The sequence below is a fragment of the Zootoca vivipara genome, chromosome 3 (genome assembly GCF_963506605.1).
Source record: "Zootoca vivipara chromosome 3, rZooViv1.1, whole genome shotgun sequence".
NCBI classification, from domain to species: domain Eukaryota; kingdom Metazoa; phylum Chordata; class Lepidosauria; order Squamata; family Lacertidae; genus Zootoca; species Zootoca vivipara.
The window spans coordinates 37769932-37791897 of record NC_083278.1 but is presented as its reverse complement, the minus strand read 5'-3'; the positions used below and the strand labels follow the sequence as shown (position 1 = coordinate 37791897).

The 21966-nt window shown below is 39.0% G+C and overlaps 1 protein-coding gene across 5 annotated transcripts in view; it reads left to right on the top strand.

Moving 5' to 3' along the window:
* The window catches only part of PHIP (pleckstrin homology domain interacting protein), a 61319-nt gene that overhangs the window by 24479 nt on the left and 14874 nt on the right, over positions 1–21966 (top strand). For 4 of the 5 annotated variants that reach the window (XM_035109559.2, XM_060272556.1, XM_060272555.1 and 1 more), the window contains exons 13-27: positions 1194–1292; positions 3419–3572; positions 4129–4263; positions 7916–8044; positions 8611–8836; positions 9170–9295; positions 10587–10770; positions 11598–11721; positions 12530–12670; positions 13179–13255; positions 14508–14739; positions 16589–16708; positions 17857–17964; positions 18581–18705; positions 19185–19267. In XM_035109559.2, coding sequence (XP_034965450.2) covers positions 1194–1292; positions 3419–3572; positions 4129–4263; positions 7916–8044; positions 8611–8836; positions 9170–9295; positions 10587–10770; positions 11598–11721; positions 12530–12670; positions 13179–13255; positions 14508–14739; positions 16589–16708; positions 17857–17964; positions 18581–18705; positions 19185–19267 — 2063 coding nt within the window. The remainder of the gene's footprint in view (positions 1–1193; positions 1293–3418; positions 3573–4128; positions 4264–7915; positions 8045–8610; positions 8837–9169; positions 9296–10586; positions 10771–11597; positions 11722–12529; positions 12671–13178; positions 13256–14507; positions 14740–16588; positions 16709–17856; positions 17965–18580; positions 18706–19184; positions 19268–21966) is intronic. The other variant, XM_035109557.2, reaches the window with a different exon arrangement.

Below are 21966 nucleotides of genomic sequence, written 5' to 3'. Positions count from 1 at the left end.
CATTTCCCACCCATAGCCTAAGGATTTGGCAAGCTGAAAGGGTGTGTGTGCTGGTGAGCAGGGGGAGAATGGTTTTGATAAGGAGTAACAGGAGGGGAGTGGGACGCAGGTGGCGCTGTGGGTTAAACCACAGAGCCTAGGGCTTGCCGGTCAAAAGGTCGGCAGTTCGAATCCCCGCGACGGGGTGAGCTCCTGTTGCTCGGTCCCTGCTCCTGCCAACCTAGCAGTTCAAAAGCATGTCAAAGTGCAAGTAGATAAATAGGTACCACTACAGTGGGAAGGTAAACGGCTTTTCCGTGTGCTGCTCTGGTTCGCCAGAAGTGGCTTTGTCATGCTGGCCACATGACCTGGAAGCTGAACGCCGGCTCCCTCGGCCAATAACGCGAGATGAATGCCGCAACCGCAGAGTTGGTCATGACTGGACCTCATGGTCAGGGGTCCCTTTATTTTACCTTTAACAGGATTGTTTTGGCAAGGTGATCGGGGGTGGATACGTGGGTTTGGCCAACAAAGTGAGCAGGTGCAGCAGCCCTTAGATGATAAAATATATACTGGGGAGGGGAAAATGCTTTTAAAAACATTTGCTCCATCCCCATGTGAGGTTTTTTTAATAAAAAAGCTCTCTTTCATAATCCTGACCTTGTGTTCTGTAGGCTTGTGTTCTGCCTCTACTTACTTCCTTTCTTCCAGTTGTGTTATCCAGCAGTTCTTTCTTTTTAGTGCCTTTTTTGCTTGGTGCCAGACCATTACCTGTGCTGCCTGAATCCAATGGCAGCTGTAGTCCAACAGCATCTAGAGGGCACCAGTATTTGCTTCCCCTGCTTCAGATTATATAGGTTGGAAGCTTTGGCATTGGGCTCAGGTTGTTGGTTAATAAAAGTTGGGCTGCAATCCTAAACACATTTCTCTGGGAGTAAGTCCCAGTAAATCCATTGGACTTTACTGAGCATTGGTCTACTTCTGAGTAGGCATGTATAGGATTGCAGTATTGTTCTCGTTACACAGCACTTTGTGTATGTCCTGCAGATTCCATCTAAAGCTGTTAGTCAAGAATTCAAGAAACCATAAATAGACTAGTGCACTTAAAAGTATTACTAGATTGCAATATGATCTTTTGTGAAATCTGTAGAGAAAGCATTGCAAAAAAAGTTTTGCTTGTGGAAGACAATAAAAGCCATTTTTCTCGTTGTTAGATTTGTCAGTGGAAGTCGTGATGGCACAGCACGCATCTGGATGTTCAAGAAAAGAGAGTGGAAGAGTATTTTGTTAGATATGGCTACTCGGCCTGCAGGGTAAGCCATTTTGGTCTTATTTATGTTTAGGTATCATCTACTGTAATAAGGTGGTCACAAGAACTAATGTTTCCTACTAATGTTATCGGTGGTCACAAGAACTAATCTTTCCTACTCCGAATTTGAGTAAGATGTCTGAGTGGTTTGAGGGCGGGGTGTCCCAGCTGTGTATCGCTTGGTAACGAATTGATGGGTCTATGGACCGTAATAAAGATTGTTGTTGTTGTAATAAGGGGTTTAGGGGTACCCAGCGTTCGTGTGCAGAAATTCACAGGCTCAATCCTCTCATCCCCATTTAGAAGGAATGAGCTATTTTCATCCTTGCATAGTTCCTTTCAGTCCTGCCAGGGACCTTTTGGGCTTTTTGCAAATTTCATTGCAGATCCAGCTCTTCTGCAGTGAGACCTCAAAATACACTGAGAGCACCAATGTAGGCAAACTTTAGTTTTTAGAACTTCTGCTACAGATGGGAACAGTTTACCTGAAGCTGGTGGGTATTGGAATCGATTAAGTGGAGTTATGGTCTGGCAGTGAAATCCATCTCTCTCTAGGTTTCTAGTATTTCCCAGGCCAAGGAATACTGGAACTTCTCAGAATGCTGGTGGTCATTGATTTACCTTCTCACAGTTCAAGCAATAGAGATAATATGATGGCCAGAGATATTCTGCAGTACCAGGGAGATTCTACAATACTTTCTCTTTAGAGCTTTAAAGATTTAAAGGTTTGTTATCAGATTTCTAGCAATGAAGAGGTTCTAGTTAGGTTCTGCGAAGAGCATCTTGGCAGCAGCTATTCACCCAGGGGGCTTCATCTGTCAAGCTCATTGAAAGTTTATTTCGACTGCTGGAACTATCAGTTCCAATACAGAAGTGTTTCTGTTGGACCTGACTTTAGCTCTGGCTTCCATGATTTTAATGTGGTTGCTTGTAGGAATAGATAAGGACACCATGGTAGATGCCACGGATCCTTCACCACCATATTCTTCACCAATCTTGACGGATCTGTCCATTGCACTGTCAGTAGAGTCTGTCTATACTTCCACCACTAGAAAGTTTCATAATTCAGTAAGAAGGTGCTTGCTAATGTGACAGTGTTGTTGAGAATGTTGTGGCTTCCTGTAAACATTTGACCAACTTCCACAGGATATATTAACTGATGCTTTCTAGGATGAGGCAGAAGGAAGAAACAGGTACCAATTAAGGCTCTCATCCATCATTTGCAGGATTTCTTAGAGGAAGCTACATCTCAGGGGTGCATCCTAGTGCTAAAAAGAGATGAACTTCAGACATTTACTTAGTCATCTTAGAGTTTCATCTTTTTATAGACATTCACACATTAAGTGGTTACTGAAATGGGGCATTTTCTTATAGAGTTTCTTGGGTAAAAAATTGCCAGGTCAAACTGTACCTGTCAGTTAAGTACTGTATGTGGTTAGGAGTAGCTGAGGCATGAAATATTTAGAAGAAGAAGAGTTTGGATTTGATATCCCGCTTTATCACTACCCTAAGGAGTCTCAAAGTGGCTAACAATCTTCTTTCCCTTCCTCCCCACAACAAAAACACTCTCTGAGGTAAGTGAGGTTGAGAGACTTCAGAGAGAAGTGTGACTAGCCCAAGGTCACCCAGCAGCTGCGTGTGGAGGAGTGGGGAAGCGAACCCGGTTCACCAGATTACGAATCCACCACTCTTAACCACTACACCACACTGGCTCCCAGGAGTCTGTTAAACAAAACAGGAAAGGAAGGGCAGGGGAGACAGGAAAAGTGATGCCACTTAGAAATCAGTGAGGACTCCATCCATACCACAGTGGTAGGGATTGTGGACAAATGTTCTGATTCAACTAAGAATGTAAAAGGAATGAAGAATGAATATTGTAGGATAAGTTAGTAGAATGTTGGATTTTATGCATTGGAATGCTAGTTTTCAGGATAATTTCCAGCCACCTGTGTTTTTTTAATGTTCAACTTTATTGTGCAGTCTCTTTGCATCTATTACCTAGTGACTGTGTGAAAGTATCATGACAACTTTCAAGTTGACCAAATCTCTAAAAATAATCTTTGCACTCCTGAAACTCTTTGATAGTTTCTGATTAACGTTTTTATATGCTATTTTGTTTATTAATTGTAGACAAACTTTACAAGGCGTAGAAGACAAAATCACAAAGCTGAAAGTTACAATGGTGGCTTGGGACCGTCATGACAACTCTGTTATTACTGCAGTTAATAACATGACTTTGAAAGTCTGGAATTCTTTTACTGGGCAACTTATTCATGTCCTTATGGTAAGTAAATTAACGTTCCTCTTTCATTGCTGTGCCTTCCTACTGAAATTCTTCTGCTGTATATAATTTTTTTAATCGTTTCAGATAGTTTAAAATATTGATCATGCAAGATAGGAGAACAAATTTTTGGAGGGTGGAAGTGTTGGAAATATTATAGATCCTAATGGGCTGGTTTGCATGTAATACTAAACTATGGTTTAGTGCTATGTAGTTGAGCTTCAGTGAGTGCCTCTCTATTTCATCCACTTTCTGTATGGCCAGGAAGAAAACTGCTTCTGAGTTCACACACAGTTTCAAAAAAATTGGATTTAATAATAATAGATAAGAATCTATTATTAGTTGCTTAACAAGCCAACTTTATAACAGGATTCCTGGTTTTTACGTAATGCTAAATCAGGATTCTTTGAAATGGAAAGTAATCTCATCATGCCCATGATGAAAATGTCATTGTATGGGATTTGGCTAAGGGAATGCTTGGAACTTACTACATGTTAAATAATTGGATTTAACATGTACAGTTGAGTTAATTTGTTTTCTATTCTTTTTTAAAAATCAGGGTCACGAGGATGAGGTATTTGTACTTGAGAGTCACCCTTTTGATCCTAGAGTTCTCTTCTCTGCTGGCCATGATGGAAATGTCATAGTATGGGATTTGACAAAGGGAGTAAAGATCCGATCTTACTTCAACATGGTAAATAATTTGGTTACTTATATTAAAAAGGGTGTTATAGAAGCTCATTTTGCCTTTAACAATTGAAATCAAGTATGTGGTATATACTTATTATAGATGCATACATAATACAGACAGATTAGTAATGTAAACACTAGTGTGTTGATACTTTACATTTTTCTAGCCTTATTAATGTTAGATTAGGTGATTTAAAAACTAATTGCTGCTTAGTCAAGTTAAATCTGAAACCAAGAATATGGTGTAGATCCACCTTATTCATTATCAGTTACATCTCAGCTAGAGCTCCTATTCATCACTTGAGGAATACATTTGGGTAAAGTTTAGAATTTTTTTGAGTCAGCATTGTTTGATGATGTTGTGTCAGTCCATCACTAGTCTGTCCAAATCTGGTCCATAGTTGGATCAGGTTTGGGCAAACTTAAGTAATTTAGGACACCTTGAAAATGACTTGAAAGATTAGATTACGGTAAATTTCTTTTATAGAAAGAGAATGAAGAACAGTATCCCCTGGCGGAGTTTATAGAGGTTTAGGGGGCTGCATTGCTGGTGATGATCACATGTAACAGCACAACTGTGCAGATTGATGTTGGTGACATGGTGCTATATCTAGGTCATTAAGCAGAAATTAAACCAGTGTTTCTGAGTTGAGGTGTAACAGGAAACATTTCATATGATATTGGAAGTCAGGAGTGCAAAGAGGAGGGAGCCACAGCTTATTTTCCTGATATCATTAAGTAAACTGGGCCTCTGTCCAATCTTGCAAATGGAAATGTAGTGTACAAGATAGCATGTTGAAATGAGTTGGTCTCATGCCATTCATTGCATTCAGGCATACCAAGAAGGTATATACAGTTGTACCTGGGAAGTCGAATGGAATCCGTTCCGGAAGTCGGTTCGACTTCCAAAGCATGGCTTCTGATTGGCTGCATAAAGCTCCTGGTACGACTGTACCAGATGAACAAAGAAGCTCACCAAGATGCTTACCTGCTCAATGGACCAAGATACAAATTAGCCTTTTGGTCATGCTCACGTGCTCTTCCCTTCTTGCTGTGCCTGAATGCAAAACAGATGCTAAACATAGTTTTCTGTTCTGTGCAAACTGGGAAATGGTGGTTACCAGCTTTGGAACAAACCAGGATCATAAATCAAATTCAGAACATGCTTTAAGATCCTGGCTTGTTCTGAAACTGGTGGTCATAGTTTCCCAGTTCAGGCAAAGCAAGAAGCAATTATTGTTTATGTATTTCCTGGTTTAATTATGGCTTGCAAGAAAGGGCTGTGTACACTGACAAAGGGTTTGTGGATATCTTCGTTTATTTAGCAGAAGTATGATCATCTGAATGTGGCTGTGGTCCAGTTGCCTAGAACAGTTATTGTTTGCCAATAGCTATAAACTTGCTGTATGAAGGAATTAGGACCACTTCCTTTATCCCTTGTAACAGGAACATTATTTGTATACAGTTACTGCACATGACAATTAGGGGAATTCTTCTCATGCTAATATTGCTCATTTCTAAACTCTATGGTGAAATCCAACTTTAAAAGAGCACTTGAGATTTATTGAAATGTTATAATTGAATTCTTTTTGCCTAGACTCTCTTTGGATAGTATGATACTATCTACTAATTCAGAGCAAATGGGTTCTTGTAAACTGTAAATCAAGCAGAGATTAAGGTTTGTGATACTCGTGATTATTCCACATCTCATGCTCATTCAGTAAATCCCTTGCATTTTTCAGTTGTTGTCTCTTGCTGAAGATAGTGCTATATAAAAGGAATAGATAAAACTGAGCCAGTGCAAACCAATGACTTGCCTCGTGATCTTTTAGGGTGCTTCTGTTAGTAATTGTGGTTATCCCACACCATTTTGCTGTTAAGTGTAGCAGACGGCTATCCAGGTTGTTGAAAATCTAGTCTTAATTTTAAAATTAAGTATTTCACATCTCTACTGTTGTCCAGTACTTCCCGCACACCTTTTCAGCGTCTGCCACTTTTCCAACCCTAAGCCTGCACTATTAATTAGGTTGCCCTTATTGGGGATTAAATCCTGTTGAAATCAGGACTTTCTTTCAAGTAAACATGTATAGGATCAGGCTCTGAATGTTCTGTTAAGAAAAACTACTAAACTGGTAGTCAGATGACTTTTCTAAGTAAACTAATTCTGTTTAATGAATTTGTAGACAAACTTGTAAGTCTTATAGCATTGAACGTTCGAATAGCAACTGATGTGAGATACAAGGCTGTATCCATCAAAGGCATTGTTAGCACAAATGCATTTTTGAGCTTGTGCTGTATAACTTCCTCCCTTCCCATGATACAAAGGGTCCAACCTCCTTTCCCTTTGATATCAAAGACTAAAAATTGTGCCATTTAGAGCTTGAGTTGATACAAAATTTATGTAGCTATCTTTAATAAAGGTTGCTTATCCTCTTAAACAACCCCTTCTTTAACTCCTTTTTATGATAGAATAGTAAATGCTTTTCTTCTACTCCTTGGTCCTGTTGTTTGGAAGTAAATTCTATTTGAACTAAATGGAATTTACTGTCAAGTAATATGTTTATTACTATGACTTCTTGTTTGCTGATCCAGAAGCACATCTAGAATTTTGAAGAGCATGGAGTTACACCATAATATCTGGGCCCGCTATGCTGTATACACGAATCAAGACAATCTCTGTACCTTATTTTCTTGATGAGAAATAGGACTATTTATCATTCTCTTTCTTCAGAGAATGCAAGGTTCAGCTAGCTCTTATTTGTGGAAGGGAACCCCATTTCCTCACTTGCCTTGCCATGGTTAGTGTTTTGCTCTTAAGTACCACGGAAATTATTTTGCAACTGGGAATATTGGTAGAGTACATAGGGCATGAAAGTTCAGAGTGGTGATTGGTCACCTGTGCTTGGTTGACAGGTTTCAGGGAAAAACAAAAACCCATTTGTTCTGGATTAATGGAAGTGGAAAACCTGAAAATGAGTATCAGGTAAATTCTTTTTAAAAATATTTGCAGTTCGTTATATGAGTTGCAATCAATCAAATACAGTGTTCAGGTTGAAAGTAAAAAGCAACTCGTTCAAATATCCTTATTGCAGTGGCAACAATTGGGCAAGTGATTTAAATATACAAAATTCATTGTGGTTTGCAAGAAGGCCAAGAACTAATTTAGCACTTAGTCATGAGATGAGACCAAAGGGCAACTGTCAAATACTTCTGTTCCCATGTTGTAAACTAATTTTGATTGCAGCTTTTAATGATAGTTACATTAATAGCCTGATCCTAAACATGTTTACTCAGAAGTATCTTCAAATGAGACTCGCTTCCTAGCAATAGAATATTAGGATTACAGCTTTGTCTTTATTGAAAATATAGTGGAGGAAACTGTATATCCTCCTTAAGAATAACTATATGAAAGACAGTGTAAACTTAGTTGAGTAACCTTATATTTTTTCTTAAAATGTCAGAAGATAGGAAATGTAGTATTGTTTAATTAATGGTATATCTGACTTTGCTTACAAGTGATATAAAAAAATAAACTGCTGAATGTAATTTTCATCTAACAGCATATTTCCTTTTAAAAATAGGTTTGTCATGTGTTTGAAAAGAATATGATAATTTTGGTTAGAAGTTTGTTGATATTGTGTGTTGTTGTATTTTAGATTGAAGGACAAGGACATGGGGCAGTCTTTGACTGCAAGTGTTCTCCTGATGGCCAGCATTTTGCCTGTACAGACTCTCACGGTCATCTTCTGATCTTTGGATTTGGCTCCAGTAGCAAATATGACAAGGTATCGTGCAGAAATCAGCTTAAATTTGTTTCAGTTGTAGCTTTTGTACAGGATCTAGAACATGGGTAGGCAAACTAAGGCCTGAGGGCAGGATCTGGCCCAATCGCCTTCTAAATCCGGCCTGCGGATGGTCCAGGAATCAACGTTTTTTTACATGAGTAGAATGTGTGCTTTTATTTAGAATGCATCTCTGGATTATTTGTGGGGCATAGGAATTCGTTCATTTTTTAAAAAAACAAAAACAAAAAACCATAGTCCGGCCCCCCACAAGGTCTGAGGGACAATGGACCGGCCCCCTGCTGCAAAGGTTTGCTGACCCCTGATCTGTAACTTATCATGGCCATCTAAACTGACTCTGGTTTATATCCAGATATTCCTGCATTTACATAGCTTTTCCTATTTAAATAGCTTTTCCTATTTGTACCTAAAGAACACAAGTGTTTCTATAGCTTGCTAGTGCTTTATGGCTCTTCTGCAGTTGACTCTTAAAATAATAATAGGAAAGAGCTGCAAATAACAATGGAATACTAGTTTTGTCTATAATTTAAAATTTGATTTATTTACAGATAGCAGATCAGATGTTCTTTCACAGTGATTATCGGCCTCTCATCCGTGATGCCAACAACTTTGTGTTGGATGAACAGACACAACAAGCACCTCACCTCATGCCTCCACCATTTTTAGTTGATGTTGATGGTAACCCTCATCCATCAAGATACCAGAGATTAGTTCCAGGACGTGAAAATTGTAGAGAGGAGCAACTTATTCCCCAGATGGGGGTAACTTCTTCAGGTATCAACAACTTCAACTTGGCATGGGCCTTTGAAGTTTTATTTGAGTATGCAGTATTCAACAGGATTTCCAAGGAAGATGTCTTAGCACTGTTACCAGACTAAATTCACAGAGTGGTGTGCATATGGGAAAATCAGTGAGATCATGTTAATGGTTTTTCAGCGTTATTTATGCTCTCTTAATGATCACTAATAAAGGGGCAATTTCACATTCATAACCTCCAGCTAGCTTTAATGCAAAGGGGAATCACTTGCTAATATTCCAGTACTTCTAATACTTATTGAGAAATTATGGATCATCTGAAGAACTAAATTCAAATTCTGCTTTTCATAGGACTGAACCAGGTTTTGAGTCAGCAAGTTAGCCCCTTGGACAGCATGATACAGAGACTTCAACAAGAGCAAGATCAAAGGCAATCAGGAGAGGCTGGAACTAGCAACACTAACAGAGTTGGCAGGGGTAAAATAACTCTTTATTTAAATAGCCAAATAAGCAGAATCTGACTTGCCTCCTTTCCGTATGCTGTATCACATTTGTGGAAAGGGGGCACTTGAGCACAATAATAATGCCTTTCATCACTTTCCAGTAATAAATGCATTTGTTTTTAAACCAGGGAACTTCATCAAATTGCAACTAGCAGGAAAGCTTAAGGGAGTTACATAAGCTGTCTTCAGACATTAAAATAAGGAGTGGAGCGAACTCACAAGGAGGGCAGTGGGGATGAATACTCAAGTTTTATGCTGTGTTGCCATTTTGGTTACACAGCATCTTGCGAAAGGTGACTGTTTGCAGCAGGGAGCCTTCTGCTCACGAAGGTTCCCCATGCATTATAGATCCCTGGAAAATCAGAAGTTGCATTGTGTGGGGAGCCTCCTTGTACAAGAGTAATACAGAATAGTACAGCAGGTTCCCTGCATCAGATTTTCACCCTCTAGAGGGGGCAGTAGAAGTAGGGTGCTAATTTCTGCTAGCTCCCTCCATGTGTTCACTTCAATCATTGTAACACCTGAAGAAGGCAATAGTGGCACCCATTTTACAGTTTACAGCCGTAAGTAGTTGAATATAGTGGACTTACAGTAGTGCTTTATAAGGGTGGTTAATTCGGATTGCCAGGCTACCAAACTATATTTAGAAATTGTATTTTTAATCTACCTGTAATTAATTACCTTGCTTGAGATCCTGAGTTGTATTTCTGTGAACAGAACAAATATTCTGTCTGTGGAAGGGGTTCAGTTTCAGCAAAGGCTCTTGGAGCTGGGAAGGTGATTTTTCCTGATTCTACGGCTTTCAGTGCCACTTTTCACACTGTTCTGGGGGGGTTCCCTAACTCTCTGGAGCCAACTTTTGAGCCGGACCATGGGGAGATGGGGAAATTGTGAAAATCCCCCTTTCTGCCAGCAGTAACATGCTGTGAGTGAGTTTGTTCACAGGAATTAGGTTCAATCTAAGCCATTAATTTTATGCATCAGATTCCCTTAGAACTGTCTCTGAAAATATTAAAAAAATTCCTTCAGTAGCACCTTAAAGACCAACTAAGTTTATATTTTGGTATGAGCTTTCGTGTGCATGCACACTTCTTCAGATACCTGCACACTTATCTGAAGAAGTGTGCATGCACACGAAAGCTCATACCAAAATATAAACTTAGTTGGTCTTTAAGGTGCTACTGAAGGAATTTTTTTATTTTGCTTCGACTCAGACCAACACGGCTACCTACCTGTATCTGAAAATATTGTTTTTCATTTCAAAGGCTCTGTAAACTCTACCTCTGAGGTACATTCACCACCAAATGTGGGGTTAAGACGCAGTGGACAAATTGAAGGAGTGCGGCAGATGCATAGCAATGCACCAAGAAGTGAGATAGCTACTGAGAGAGACCTAGTGGCATGGAGTCGAAGGGTTGTGGTGCCAGAGCTGTCAACAGGAGTAGCTAGGTAAATTCAAGTATCTTGGTATCAAGTTGCTAAGTTTGAATAGCTAGGCTTTCCTTGGAAGTTATTTGTACATATTTCATTTAAAAGCCCCAAACTGGTATCAGTCTCCACAGGATGCTTTTGCTTTTCTTTAAATCCATATAACAAGCAGTGTTTCCAAATTTATTATGGGAGGATTGGCTGATGATACAGAATCTCTTCTTTCACTTGCTGTGCCCGGAGTATATCTATTATGTCCTTAGTGGTCACCTTTAAAACAAAAAACTACCACCCATGTTGGTTCTGGAGAATCTATACCATTAGAGTCCTGAACATCTAGCCTTGAATTAATCATTCTTTATCTTTTACAGTATCTATTCAATGTTGCAGAAAGAGATGTTCTACGGTACTGTTAAAAGTTCATCTTTATGACACAGGGAAAAATCACCTGTTTTTAAAATATGGGTTAATTTTAAAATATGGGTTAATTCTGTGAGCCAGAAGTGGGTGTGCATTCTTTGGACAGAACATTTTAGAACTCTAAAATGTTCATTACAAAATTGTTCAGTTTTGTGAATATGAATAAATGTGTGTACAGATCTATCATCTTTTTCACCTTTTGAGGGGATTAAAATTTTTGGTATGCTATTTTAAAACTGCAGAAGGAGTTTTTGATTTATGTTGGTATAACTACTTTGGAGTCCTACGTTGTCAAACATAGAACATATTGAAGTGTGTGGGCACATGGCCTCTTCTTCAGGAATTGCCATGGACCTTGTAATTCTACCGTATGTAGAATTATACTGTAAAATAACGTGCACATTAGTATCTAAATTTCTCTTTTGTAGTAGGCAGGAGGAATGGAGAACAGCAAAGGGAGAAGAAGAAATCAAGTTATACATGTCAGAAGAGAAAAGAAAACACATTATTGCTCATGTTCCTAGAGAGAATAAAATACCATCTTTACCTAAGGTAAGCAGTGAACCATTGTCTCTAATGTAATCCCTCATGAAGGATGCAGCCCTAAACAGAATTTCTTGCAACTAAGCCTCATTGCCATCAGTAGGAATTATTGCTGAGAAGACTCAAATATAATTGGGATAGAAGTCTGATATGATTTAGAACAGGATTTCAACCATATCAAGGCAGATCTTATGGAAAGCTGAGGGTATATGGGATAGTAGGGCATGGCTTTTTAGGGGTGATTTTTTTTTTGCGAAATTTCTTCTATGAGGGCGTCTTTAAAATATGCTTTTGGGTGTGAGGAATTCAGCACATAAATTGCTTTTGGAAAACCAAATAATTTTAATTTTACTTTCTGAAAATGTAAGCTAAATGTGAACGCTGAATAATATTAATATATAACTGCAAGTACTTGGAAATTATTTTTACTGATTTCTGTGTAATTCTACACACATTTTACTTACCAAGCAAAACTAAATTATATTAATTTAAACAAAACATTTTTGAATTCCCAAGTTGTGTTACCACTTTTTAGTACCACTCATTTTTTGAATTTGAAAAATGAAAAATTCAACATGCCCTAGGACATTGTAGCAGTATGTGAACTGGATCAGTTGCTACAAGCAGAACCCTACTTTTGTATACTTAGATAAAATGTTGCAGTTGCTTCATCCCAATCTTCTATATCATAAAAACCATATAAAGTTAAATCTTTTTTAAAAATTCAATCTACATGTTAAGATCGTTCATCAAAAATAATTTGGGAACAGTGACTTCTTGTGTATCTTCTTGTAATGGCTATTTCATGTCTTCCTAGAATCATTCTCATGATCATCTATTAGATGTTGGTGATTCAAAAAAGCAACAGGCCAACCAGCATAACTACCGTACTAGATTTGCATTGGAAGAAACTGCCAGGCCAAATGAAGATGCGGAAAAAGGAAGCAGTTCCTCAGAAGTAAGACACTGAATTATATTTTATGGGACGGTCACAGTAGCATTCATTCAAATTTATGTTGGTGGTGGGTCAAAATTTTTGTGTGACATTTAAGTATACATCAAAATTGACATACTTGCTTTAGCAAGGCAGTGCTGCAGTGTGGAGGGCTTCTGTTCATCATGCCAGGCAGCCAGACCCCTCTACCAGGAAACAGCATGTGGGTGGGGGAGTGCAGGGAGCAGTAGATGAAAATTGGAGAGGAATCTACAACAAAGGGACCTCTGCTGGAAGCTGATTCTGCCTTTGTGAACAGAAGGAGCCCTTTGCTCATGGGGGGCAAGTCTAGACCCAACCCAACTAATATTTATTAGAAGAAATATTATTGGACACACATTATATATATATATATATATATATATATATATATATATATATAATGTTTATATTATGTTGTTTATGTGGATAGATATTATATTCTAGTATGTATTACTTGCTATAAACAAACATTATATTCCCTTGCTCTTAGGAGGGAGAAGTAGTTGTTGCAAATGGCAGAACATCTGAAGATGAGAGGAAAGCATGGCACAGTGATGGCAGTTCTAGGTAAGAGACTGAATATAAAGGTCCATAAAGGCTGTTAAATGCCTGTGTGTGCACTCTCTATATAGCATAAAGGAAAGAAAGAAATTTAAAAAGGAAAAAAATAAAAACAATGAGATTAAGAAAAGATGGATTAACAGTTATGGAATGCAAAAAAAAGGGAAAAGAAAGAGAACAGAAAATACTTAGCCTTGTATCCAAGCTGCTGTACATGCACAGGGGATTTTCGTCCTCCCCTTTTAAGCACCAGTCTCTTCCATACATCAAAACCCACTTTCAAGGTAGTGAGATGCTCTAGGGTAGCAGTCCTATATCCCTTGCATATATAGTTCAAGTGTTTCTAGGTCCCAGCTATAGTCTATAAGATTTTCTGGTCTAAGCTAAAGCAAAAGTTGAACATTGAGAGTTGATTTCCTCTAGTTTGAATAGTTTAAGATAGACATTGAAGAAACATGCATAAATATATTTTGGTCTAGAGGGAAACTTTAGTTTAAGTAAATGAAGGAGCTGGAAATTTGTCAAAAATATTCTGTATTGATATTTTTGCAAAGTCTGTATACATGGGTCACTAGATAAAGGCAAAGCATTGTTGAGCCAATGCACAAAATGAAAAAATTTAAATAACAGAAGAGGCAGTGTAACAGTGATTAAAAGCAGTACTTCGTGGGTCTATTTTTTGAGGCGTTCAGTAGGACAATTATTCTTAAATATTTAATTGCAGAAGTATATTTAACGAGATTGGAAAAGTAGTTCTCCATTTTTGCAAGTGACTGATTTCATGTGTTACACAGAATGGTAACCTAAACCTGGTTAGTATAAACTAGAAAACAGGAAATTTTAAAACATTAGAAATGTTACTTTAAGTACAGTAAATGTTAAATATAAGTAGCATTAACCTATATTTTCAAGCTTATATTTGTAATTGGGATCCAAAGCTAACTGCTGTATTAGAAACAAGATTAAATATGTGTTAATTGGAATATTTAAGGAAAGTTTCATAATTTGGTAGTTTTTATTTTTTAAAAATACATTCTGCTCTTGTATACCTGTTTTTATGCTTAGGATTATGTTTTATGAAATCCCATCTGTTCATCCCTTAGCAATTCATTCAGGAAATGCATGTAGATTCAATCAATTCTAGTTCTAGTAAAGGTGGGGTAGGAAACACTTAAATCTTCTTAGCATAGCTCTCTAGATTTTAAATCCTAGCTGGATGAATTGCATGAATTTAGTATTGGCTTGTTCTTTCTTCTAGTGACTATTCTAGTGATTATTCGGACTGGACAGCAGATGCTGGAATTAATCTGCAACCACCAAAGAAAGTTCCTAAAATTAAGACTAAGAAAGCAGAAAGCAGCTCAGAAGATGAGGAAGGTCCTGAAAAACAGAGGCAAAAGCAAATCAGAAAGGAAAGAAAAAAAGATACTGAATACAAAGACGGTCCAACATCACCAAAGAAAAGGAAACCCAAAGAGAGAAAGCAAAAGGTTGTATTATAGTAGTAGAATATTAGCTAATACAGTATAAACATTCTTCTGATTAGCAGTAATGTTACTTTAATTGTCGTCAGTATTGATCCCTATGAATGGCAGTTATAATTTTTAGGCACCCACCACACTACATTAATGTACTTACATGTTTATGAACTTGAACGTGCTACTTTCTTTTTTACTTTGCAAGAGTTTTGAAGTCTTGCATGTGTTAAATACACAGGAAAGGAATCCTTTCATCAACAGAAGAGAATCTCTTTGATCCAACCCATTAGTAGAGTAGTTTTGTTCCCAGGCAGTGTGACTTTCATTCAGATTAAATGTAGTGATGGTAGCTGTCCTCCTTGTGCATTTTGAATGCACTTTGGTGTTTTTTTAATCATTCACCTGTGAAATGCTTTTATGTTAATCCATTGTCATAGAGGACAGCCACATAAAAGCTGTTTGGGGACTTGGAACAACAACAACCTTGGTTGTATTCCTGTATTGCTTCTGTGTTTTCTACTACTTTGTAGGGCTTTTCCAGATAATGGTTTGGATCTTAAGTTGACATTTCTGTCAAACCCCTTCTCTGTCTGTAGCCCTCTGTACCATATCCCACACTGTTCATTAGGGCTTCCCAATCCCAGAGCAGATTTCTGAAAATTTACTTTGAAGACCTCAATTAGGCTTTATTTTAATAATGTGGATGTAAGCACAACCAAGGTAAATTCAAGCTTGTAGAAAATTTTGATACTGTGCGTTTAGATTCTAATAGACTTGTTTTCTACTTTCCAACTGTATTCCTCAAAGCAACTCCAAACATTAAGGAAAAGGAATGGACACATTGAAAACCATATACTTAAAACAAACAAACAAGCAGCTGAGCTGGAAAAGGATCAGCCACTTAACATAGGCTTTCCCTTTCTCCCTCTCCCTCCTGGAATCCTTTCCAGACTGTAGTTGCTGTTAATGGCTGTGTGGTGTGACAGAGAACAGTGTAGCTAGAGCAGCGTTGCATTTGGACATTTTTTAAATTAATGAAAAACATTTTGGGTAGTTTCCCAAATCACACAATTGAATTTATTTCAGACCTGATAGTTAGAAAATACAGATTCAGTAAATAACAGTTTGTATGCAATAAGAAGATTCTCTCTGTATTACAGAGAGCTGTTTCTTCATCCCTGCACTATTCTATATATCCACCCATTGAAAAAAGTTAGCTCCCAGGGTTCCATTATGCTTAGAATCATAATGAGAACTGAATCTTGCAACAGAGCTAAATTATGCAGATAGAGTCTGGGTCAATTCTTAGTGGCAACCAGTGGATCAATGGGATGAAGCAAATGAACTGCAAATTGAGGTATAGCGGAAGTGGTTGAGTTGCCTTACAGTAGTGCAATATGTGGCTTCCCACAAAGCACCCACCCACTTGTGCCTTCCCATGGTCCCTCCATGCACACATGGGAACAGATGTGCTAGTACAGGCACCCCCAAACTGTGGCCCTCCAGATGTTTTGGCCTACAACTCCCATGATCCCTAGCTAACAGGACCAGTGGTCAGGAATGATGGGAATTGTAGTCTAAAACATCTGGAGGGCCAGAGTTTGGGGATGCCTGTGCTAGTACATACACAATCTTTCATTTCCAGAGTTCTATCACAATCTAGCATAAGAAGCAGGACCTGTGGTGGGAGTCCTATGTAGGCAAGGGGTGTTACAAACATTCTCCTATTTCGTTTTTTACCCCAGGATGGCTAACCAAAATATTTCAAATAAAATATATTTTTCAGTAAATGCAGTTTTTTAAAAAATAAAATAAAAAATGCTAGAGATTAATTTGGATTTATTGGGGGGGTTTCTTTTAGAGGTTGGCTGTGGGAGTGTTGGCAGAAAATGGCTTGACATTGGAAGATTGGCTGCCTTCTGTGTGGATCACAGACCTTGTTCCTCGCCGATGTCCATTTGTACCACAAATGGGAGATGAGGTACATAAATAAAATCCCCCCCCTTTATGCTGTGCTCTGTCTAGGCATCAATTGTGCACAAAAGGGATGGCAGCAGCAGAATTGGGGTAACCCTGAGGTTTGCAGAAGTGCAAAGAAAATAATGGAGTTGTGGGGGGGGGTTGGCCCGGGGAGGGGGGCAACACAATGGAAAGTGCCCCTGGAACAGAGATGGAGGAAGAAAGAAGATGAGGGGGTGGGAGGGAGAGAAATAATAGAACAGAATTGCTGTCAGGAGAGGATAGAAGGAAAAAACACATATATGAAAAGGGTAGAGAGAACCATTTCACTGTCCCATTGTTTACACAGGCTATTTATGGTTCATACTGAAAAGCTAATTTTAAATGTCCTCAGGGATGGAAGAGAGCTGCCTCTGGACATTTATGAAAAACTCTTGAGTTTTTAATGTTGCTGGGATTGGGCGCCAGTTGTCTACCCCACATAACCCGTGGATGGTAAAAACAAAAGTAGCCCAATAAGAGCAGTATATTTTGTGCCCATGGAATTCTACGTGAATGTTGTGGAATAAAAATGAGAGGGGAGAGAGTGGAATGCAGTAGCTGGAACCCTTAACAGAATTTGCCACGCTATAACACTTTGTTGCAGAGCCATACTTGTTCTCTGTGTTTATATTCAGGTGTGAGTACAGTGGCTTAGATAGTTAAAACAGCACCACTCCTGCAGAAGTAGCAGCAGGCTTGGAGGAATCCCTATGTCTGCAGAAGTGCAAAGAATCATATAGGGGGGTAGATTCTTAAAGGACCCCCACCATCAAAACCCCCAGTGATAGAGGAGCATGCTCAGTAGCCATGGAATGCTGTCTGACTGTTGTGTTTAAAAAGGAAAAGGCTAGCGGGAGGAGAAATAGAATTGTAGCAGAGGACATGACTGGAACAGTGAAAATGAGGTAAGGGAAGAGGGGGCCGCTGGTCAGGAAGTAGAAATGACAAATTGCATGTTCTCTGATATTTAAGTATGCGTTATGCAGCTGGGTAAATGGACTTCCCAAGTTTTAAAAAGAAAAGAATATCAAGAAAAATATCTCTAGACATTTAATGTTTTTGAATCACCAACTTCTTCACACATCAAGTCAGGTGGCATTTTTTAAAAGTCTCTGTTCTTTTCTTAAGGTATACTATTTCCGACAAGGCCATGAAGCGTATGTTTTAATGGCAAAGAAGAATAAAATATATAGCATTAATCCCAAGAAACAGCCATGGCATAAGATAGAACTACGGGTATGTCTCTTCTGTTTCCCCCTTTAAGTTCTGTACATATTTATCTTGGAGTGACTCCCCTGAACTCAGAAGGATTTATTACTTTGTAGACATAAATAGGATTGTCCTCTAAAACAAACCATGGCAAGGTGGCATTATTTCTCCTTGAACCTCTCCTATCTTGTGTGCATTTCCCCCCATCCCTTGCTGCCATTGACTGTTCCTAACTTCTTGTAAGTAGGGGGCAGTTCCAATGTTTTGTGGACATGACAGCAAAGGATAAATATATTGTCAAATGAAGAGTTGCTGTTAACACAGTCCTCTTTCTTATGTTTTTGTATAATGTTTGCATATTAAGTTTCTGTATAATTCATAGACCACCTTGCCTTCTCCTCAGCACCCTCTCATGTACTGTAGTATTTGAATCACATTCTCTATCATCTTAAGACACTGAAGCAATGTACAACAGTAAATACATCAAAAAATTAATAAAAAGTAGACTCCATTTCACTTCAGAATACAAGGAAATATATGATAAAGCTTAGAACTCTCAGACTACTTATGCTGTCATATGTTAGATATTTCTGTTGTGTTTTCTTAGTATATTGAATGCAAGGGCTTTTTTTGTTTCCATCAGGAACAAGAACTCATGAAAATAGTTGGAATAAAATATGAAGTTGGGCTACCTACACTTTGCTGCCTTAAACTTGCTTTTCTTGACCCAGATACTGGTAAATTGACTGGAGGATCTTTTACAATGAAGTAAGGACCACTGTTCACATATGGCTGTTGTAATATTTGTGGCTAAATAAGTGTTTGTAATATGCTCTCAATAGATCTAAATTAAAAGGTCCTTATAAAATGAAGCTTAAAAGGGCTTCCTAAGTAACTTTCAAATATTCATCTCTTTGAGCTTCTGAAAGACATTCCTGCTTCCCTTTCTTTTACCTGTTGAAAATAGAAGTCAAGAGAAGATAAGAGAGCAGTAATGGGCTATACTTCTGTGTGCGCGCTTCAGTTTAATCAGCCCTCCCCCCCAACATCCCAGCAATTCAGTGTTAATTTGGTCTCCTACCAAATTTCTACTTTATCCCTCAGTGTATTTGTGGGGGAAAAACACTGAAGTTCTTCTACAAGGTCTACTAAATCTTTACTTGGCATTGATATGTTCTCAAATACTTTTGGCTATGAAATAGCAAATGCCTTTCTTAATATTTTGGTCTTATTTTGGTTATATCCAGGTATCATGACATGCCAGATGTTATAGATTTCCTAGTCTTAAGGCAGCAGTTTGATGATGCAAAACACAGACGCTGGAACATAGGTAAAGTACCTGTCAGGGGGCCTTCCTACAGGGAGCCTCCCCCAATCATCCCGACCAACACTTCGCCCAGCAAAAGCGGCAGCAGCGGGTCAGGGAGAGGAAATGAGGATGGGAGCGGAGTGGAGGAGGGACGGCTCAGCGATGTATCTGAGCCCCTGCACTACTCCAGCCAACAAGTAGGAGAGGGAGCACAGCCGCTTCCGGTGCCCGAATTGAGGCGCGCCCAAACGCAAGGTTAGAGGGCGGCGTTTCGGGGTTCCCAAGCTGTTATGCTGGCCCAGGAGCAGAAGGGCACCATTGCCGGATTCTGCGAGTGACTAGGAGGTCATGTATTCTGTAAATACTATGCACAATAAAACCGTTAAAGACAGAACAGACTTGGGCGTGTTTACTTGGGAGTAGCCGCAACAATCCCCTGACAGTACCTTTAATACAATCACTGTATCAGTAATTTTGGGAGGCGTTAATTATAATTCTGAACATTAAATATAAATATGGATTATTTACTCAAACCAGCTAAGTTTTCTGCTTTGAATTAAGAGATGCCAGGTTTAATGTATTTTCCCAATTTTGCATTTACTTTTTTAAGGAAGGTAAAAGCTGAGCTGACTAGGTCAACGCAGAAAACTGTGGCAACATGGCTTATTCGCCAGCTAATTAAAGGCCTGCAAAGCCTGAGCTTCTTGATTAAGAACAGAAGTCCTTTGAACCAAGATCTCAGATTTTGGGGTGGATGAGTGAAACAGGAAGCCATATAGAGAGTCACGTTAAAACAAGTTACCTCACATGAATTTTAGAAGTAATTATTAAAGTGGAAAATTTTAAAAATTCGTTTCTATACTATACAATTGACTATAGAATTATGATACAATCTTTTATTGCTTGGCAATACTAATCAATATTAGTATTGATTAGTAATACTAACATAGATAACATTCAAAATCAATATTACTTTTGCAATACAGTTGGGTATGAAAAAAAAACCTAACTAACTGAAGAGAATTTAAACATTTTTGTTTTAGAATATTTTTAGGAGTATGTTCTGAATGAATAAACTACCGTGTTTCCCCTTTTTAAGACATAGTCATAAAATAAGCCATAGCAGCATTTCTAAGCATTTGAGAAATATAAGCCGTACCCCGAAAATAAGCCATAGTGATAGGCGCTGTGCGGAAGAGAGCACTGAGCTCCCCGAGTCAGCAGCAGCAACGCCGGCCGCAGCAGTGTTTGCTGAGTCCTTTCTTGCTTTTGGGACTTGGTTACTGTGCTGGCTTGGGATTGTGTGTGTGCAATTGCTGTTGCTGCTTCGTGTTTTTCAGCCGGATTCTCTGGGTTCTAAGCACTTTCCCCCGTTTGTTTGCGAAGCAGCACTCGGCTGCAGCCCCTGCCTCTCCCGGCGGCTGCATGAATGCGAGGCTGGTCGATCCCCAGGAGGCTGCAGTTGATCGCTGGCTCCTTTTCCATTTCTTTTGTCTTTGAGCACCCGGCCCCGCCCCCTCTCCCCTTCGTGGAATGAAGAACGGAGTTTTAGCAGCATTTCCTCATTATAAAAAAAAGGTCAGGAACTTTTACTTTAACCTCAAAAATGGGATATTTCCCCTCTCTAAAAACAACTTTGACCTGAACACCAATAAAACGGGGGTAGATCACCTCTAGTTTATAAGTCCGCGAGTAGATCGCAGTCTCCTGGAAGTTGGGCTCTATACTTTGCCTGATTGCAAGCCTTTGCATCTTTAAAAAACAAAAACCATGCGCTTCTCAGTCTTAATTTTCCTTTAATACATCCCCCTATACCCTCCTCCAACCATTGCCTCCTTCCATTCCTTACCCCCCCTCCCTCTCTCCCCACTTCCCTCACTCCTGTGCGATCTCATTTAGTCATATACTTGCTTTTTCTGTTGTGTTGTCTATTTTATATTTAACATTATTACCCTTTATGATGTTATTTTTTCCCTTGCGATAATTATTTATTTTTTATCTTTAATTAACTTTCCATATTTTTCCATATATAACTCAACACTTTCCCATTCCTTCTTAACTCTTTGGATAGAGTGCCCCCCCCCATTATTGTTGTTAATTTTACAATTCCTGGGTTTTTTATGGAACCGAACAGCTCGGGTGCTTCAGAATGCGCCTTCTGTTGCTACAGGGCTATGGGGCTTCACTATTTGACCCCCCCCCCCCCAGGTTGGGATTTTTAAAGTAGTTCTGTGGGTCCCGAGGTGCAGAATCACCCCCGATCCTTTCCTTTGTCTAAACAGACCTCTTCCCCCCTGACTTTGGAAGGCTGTGCTTCAAGGGTGCTACCAGGGTTTTTTTTAAGACCTGCGCCTCTTAAGGATTGTTACGGTCCATAACTTCCATTGCTTTCTACAGGGTTGGGAGTTGAAAGCACTGCCACCCCCACCCCACCCTGCAGGCGCTCGGAACTGGCAGCGCCAACAACGCGCCCAGCAGCGCGCAGAAGAGAGCACCGAGCATCCTGAGCCAGTGGGTCCCAGTTGTACCAGCACTTTTTTTTAAAAAAAAGACACCCCCTGAAAATAAGCCACTGTGTGTTTTTTTGAGGGAAAAAAGTTGTAAGACTGTGTCTTTAAAAAGGGGAAACACGGTATTGTCTGCCTTGTCTTCTCCTGTAATTGTAAGTCAGAAAATGGGATTTCAGGGCCCATCTTTTATCCCTGGAACAGCAGTTAGTG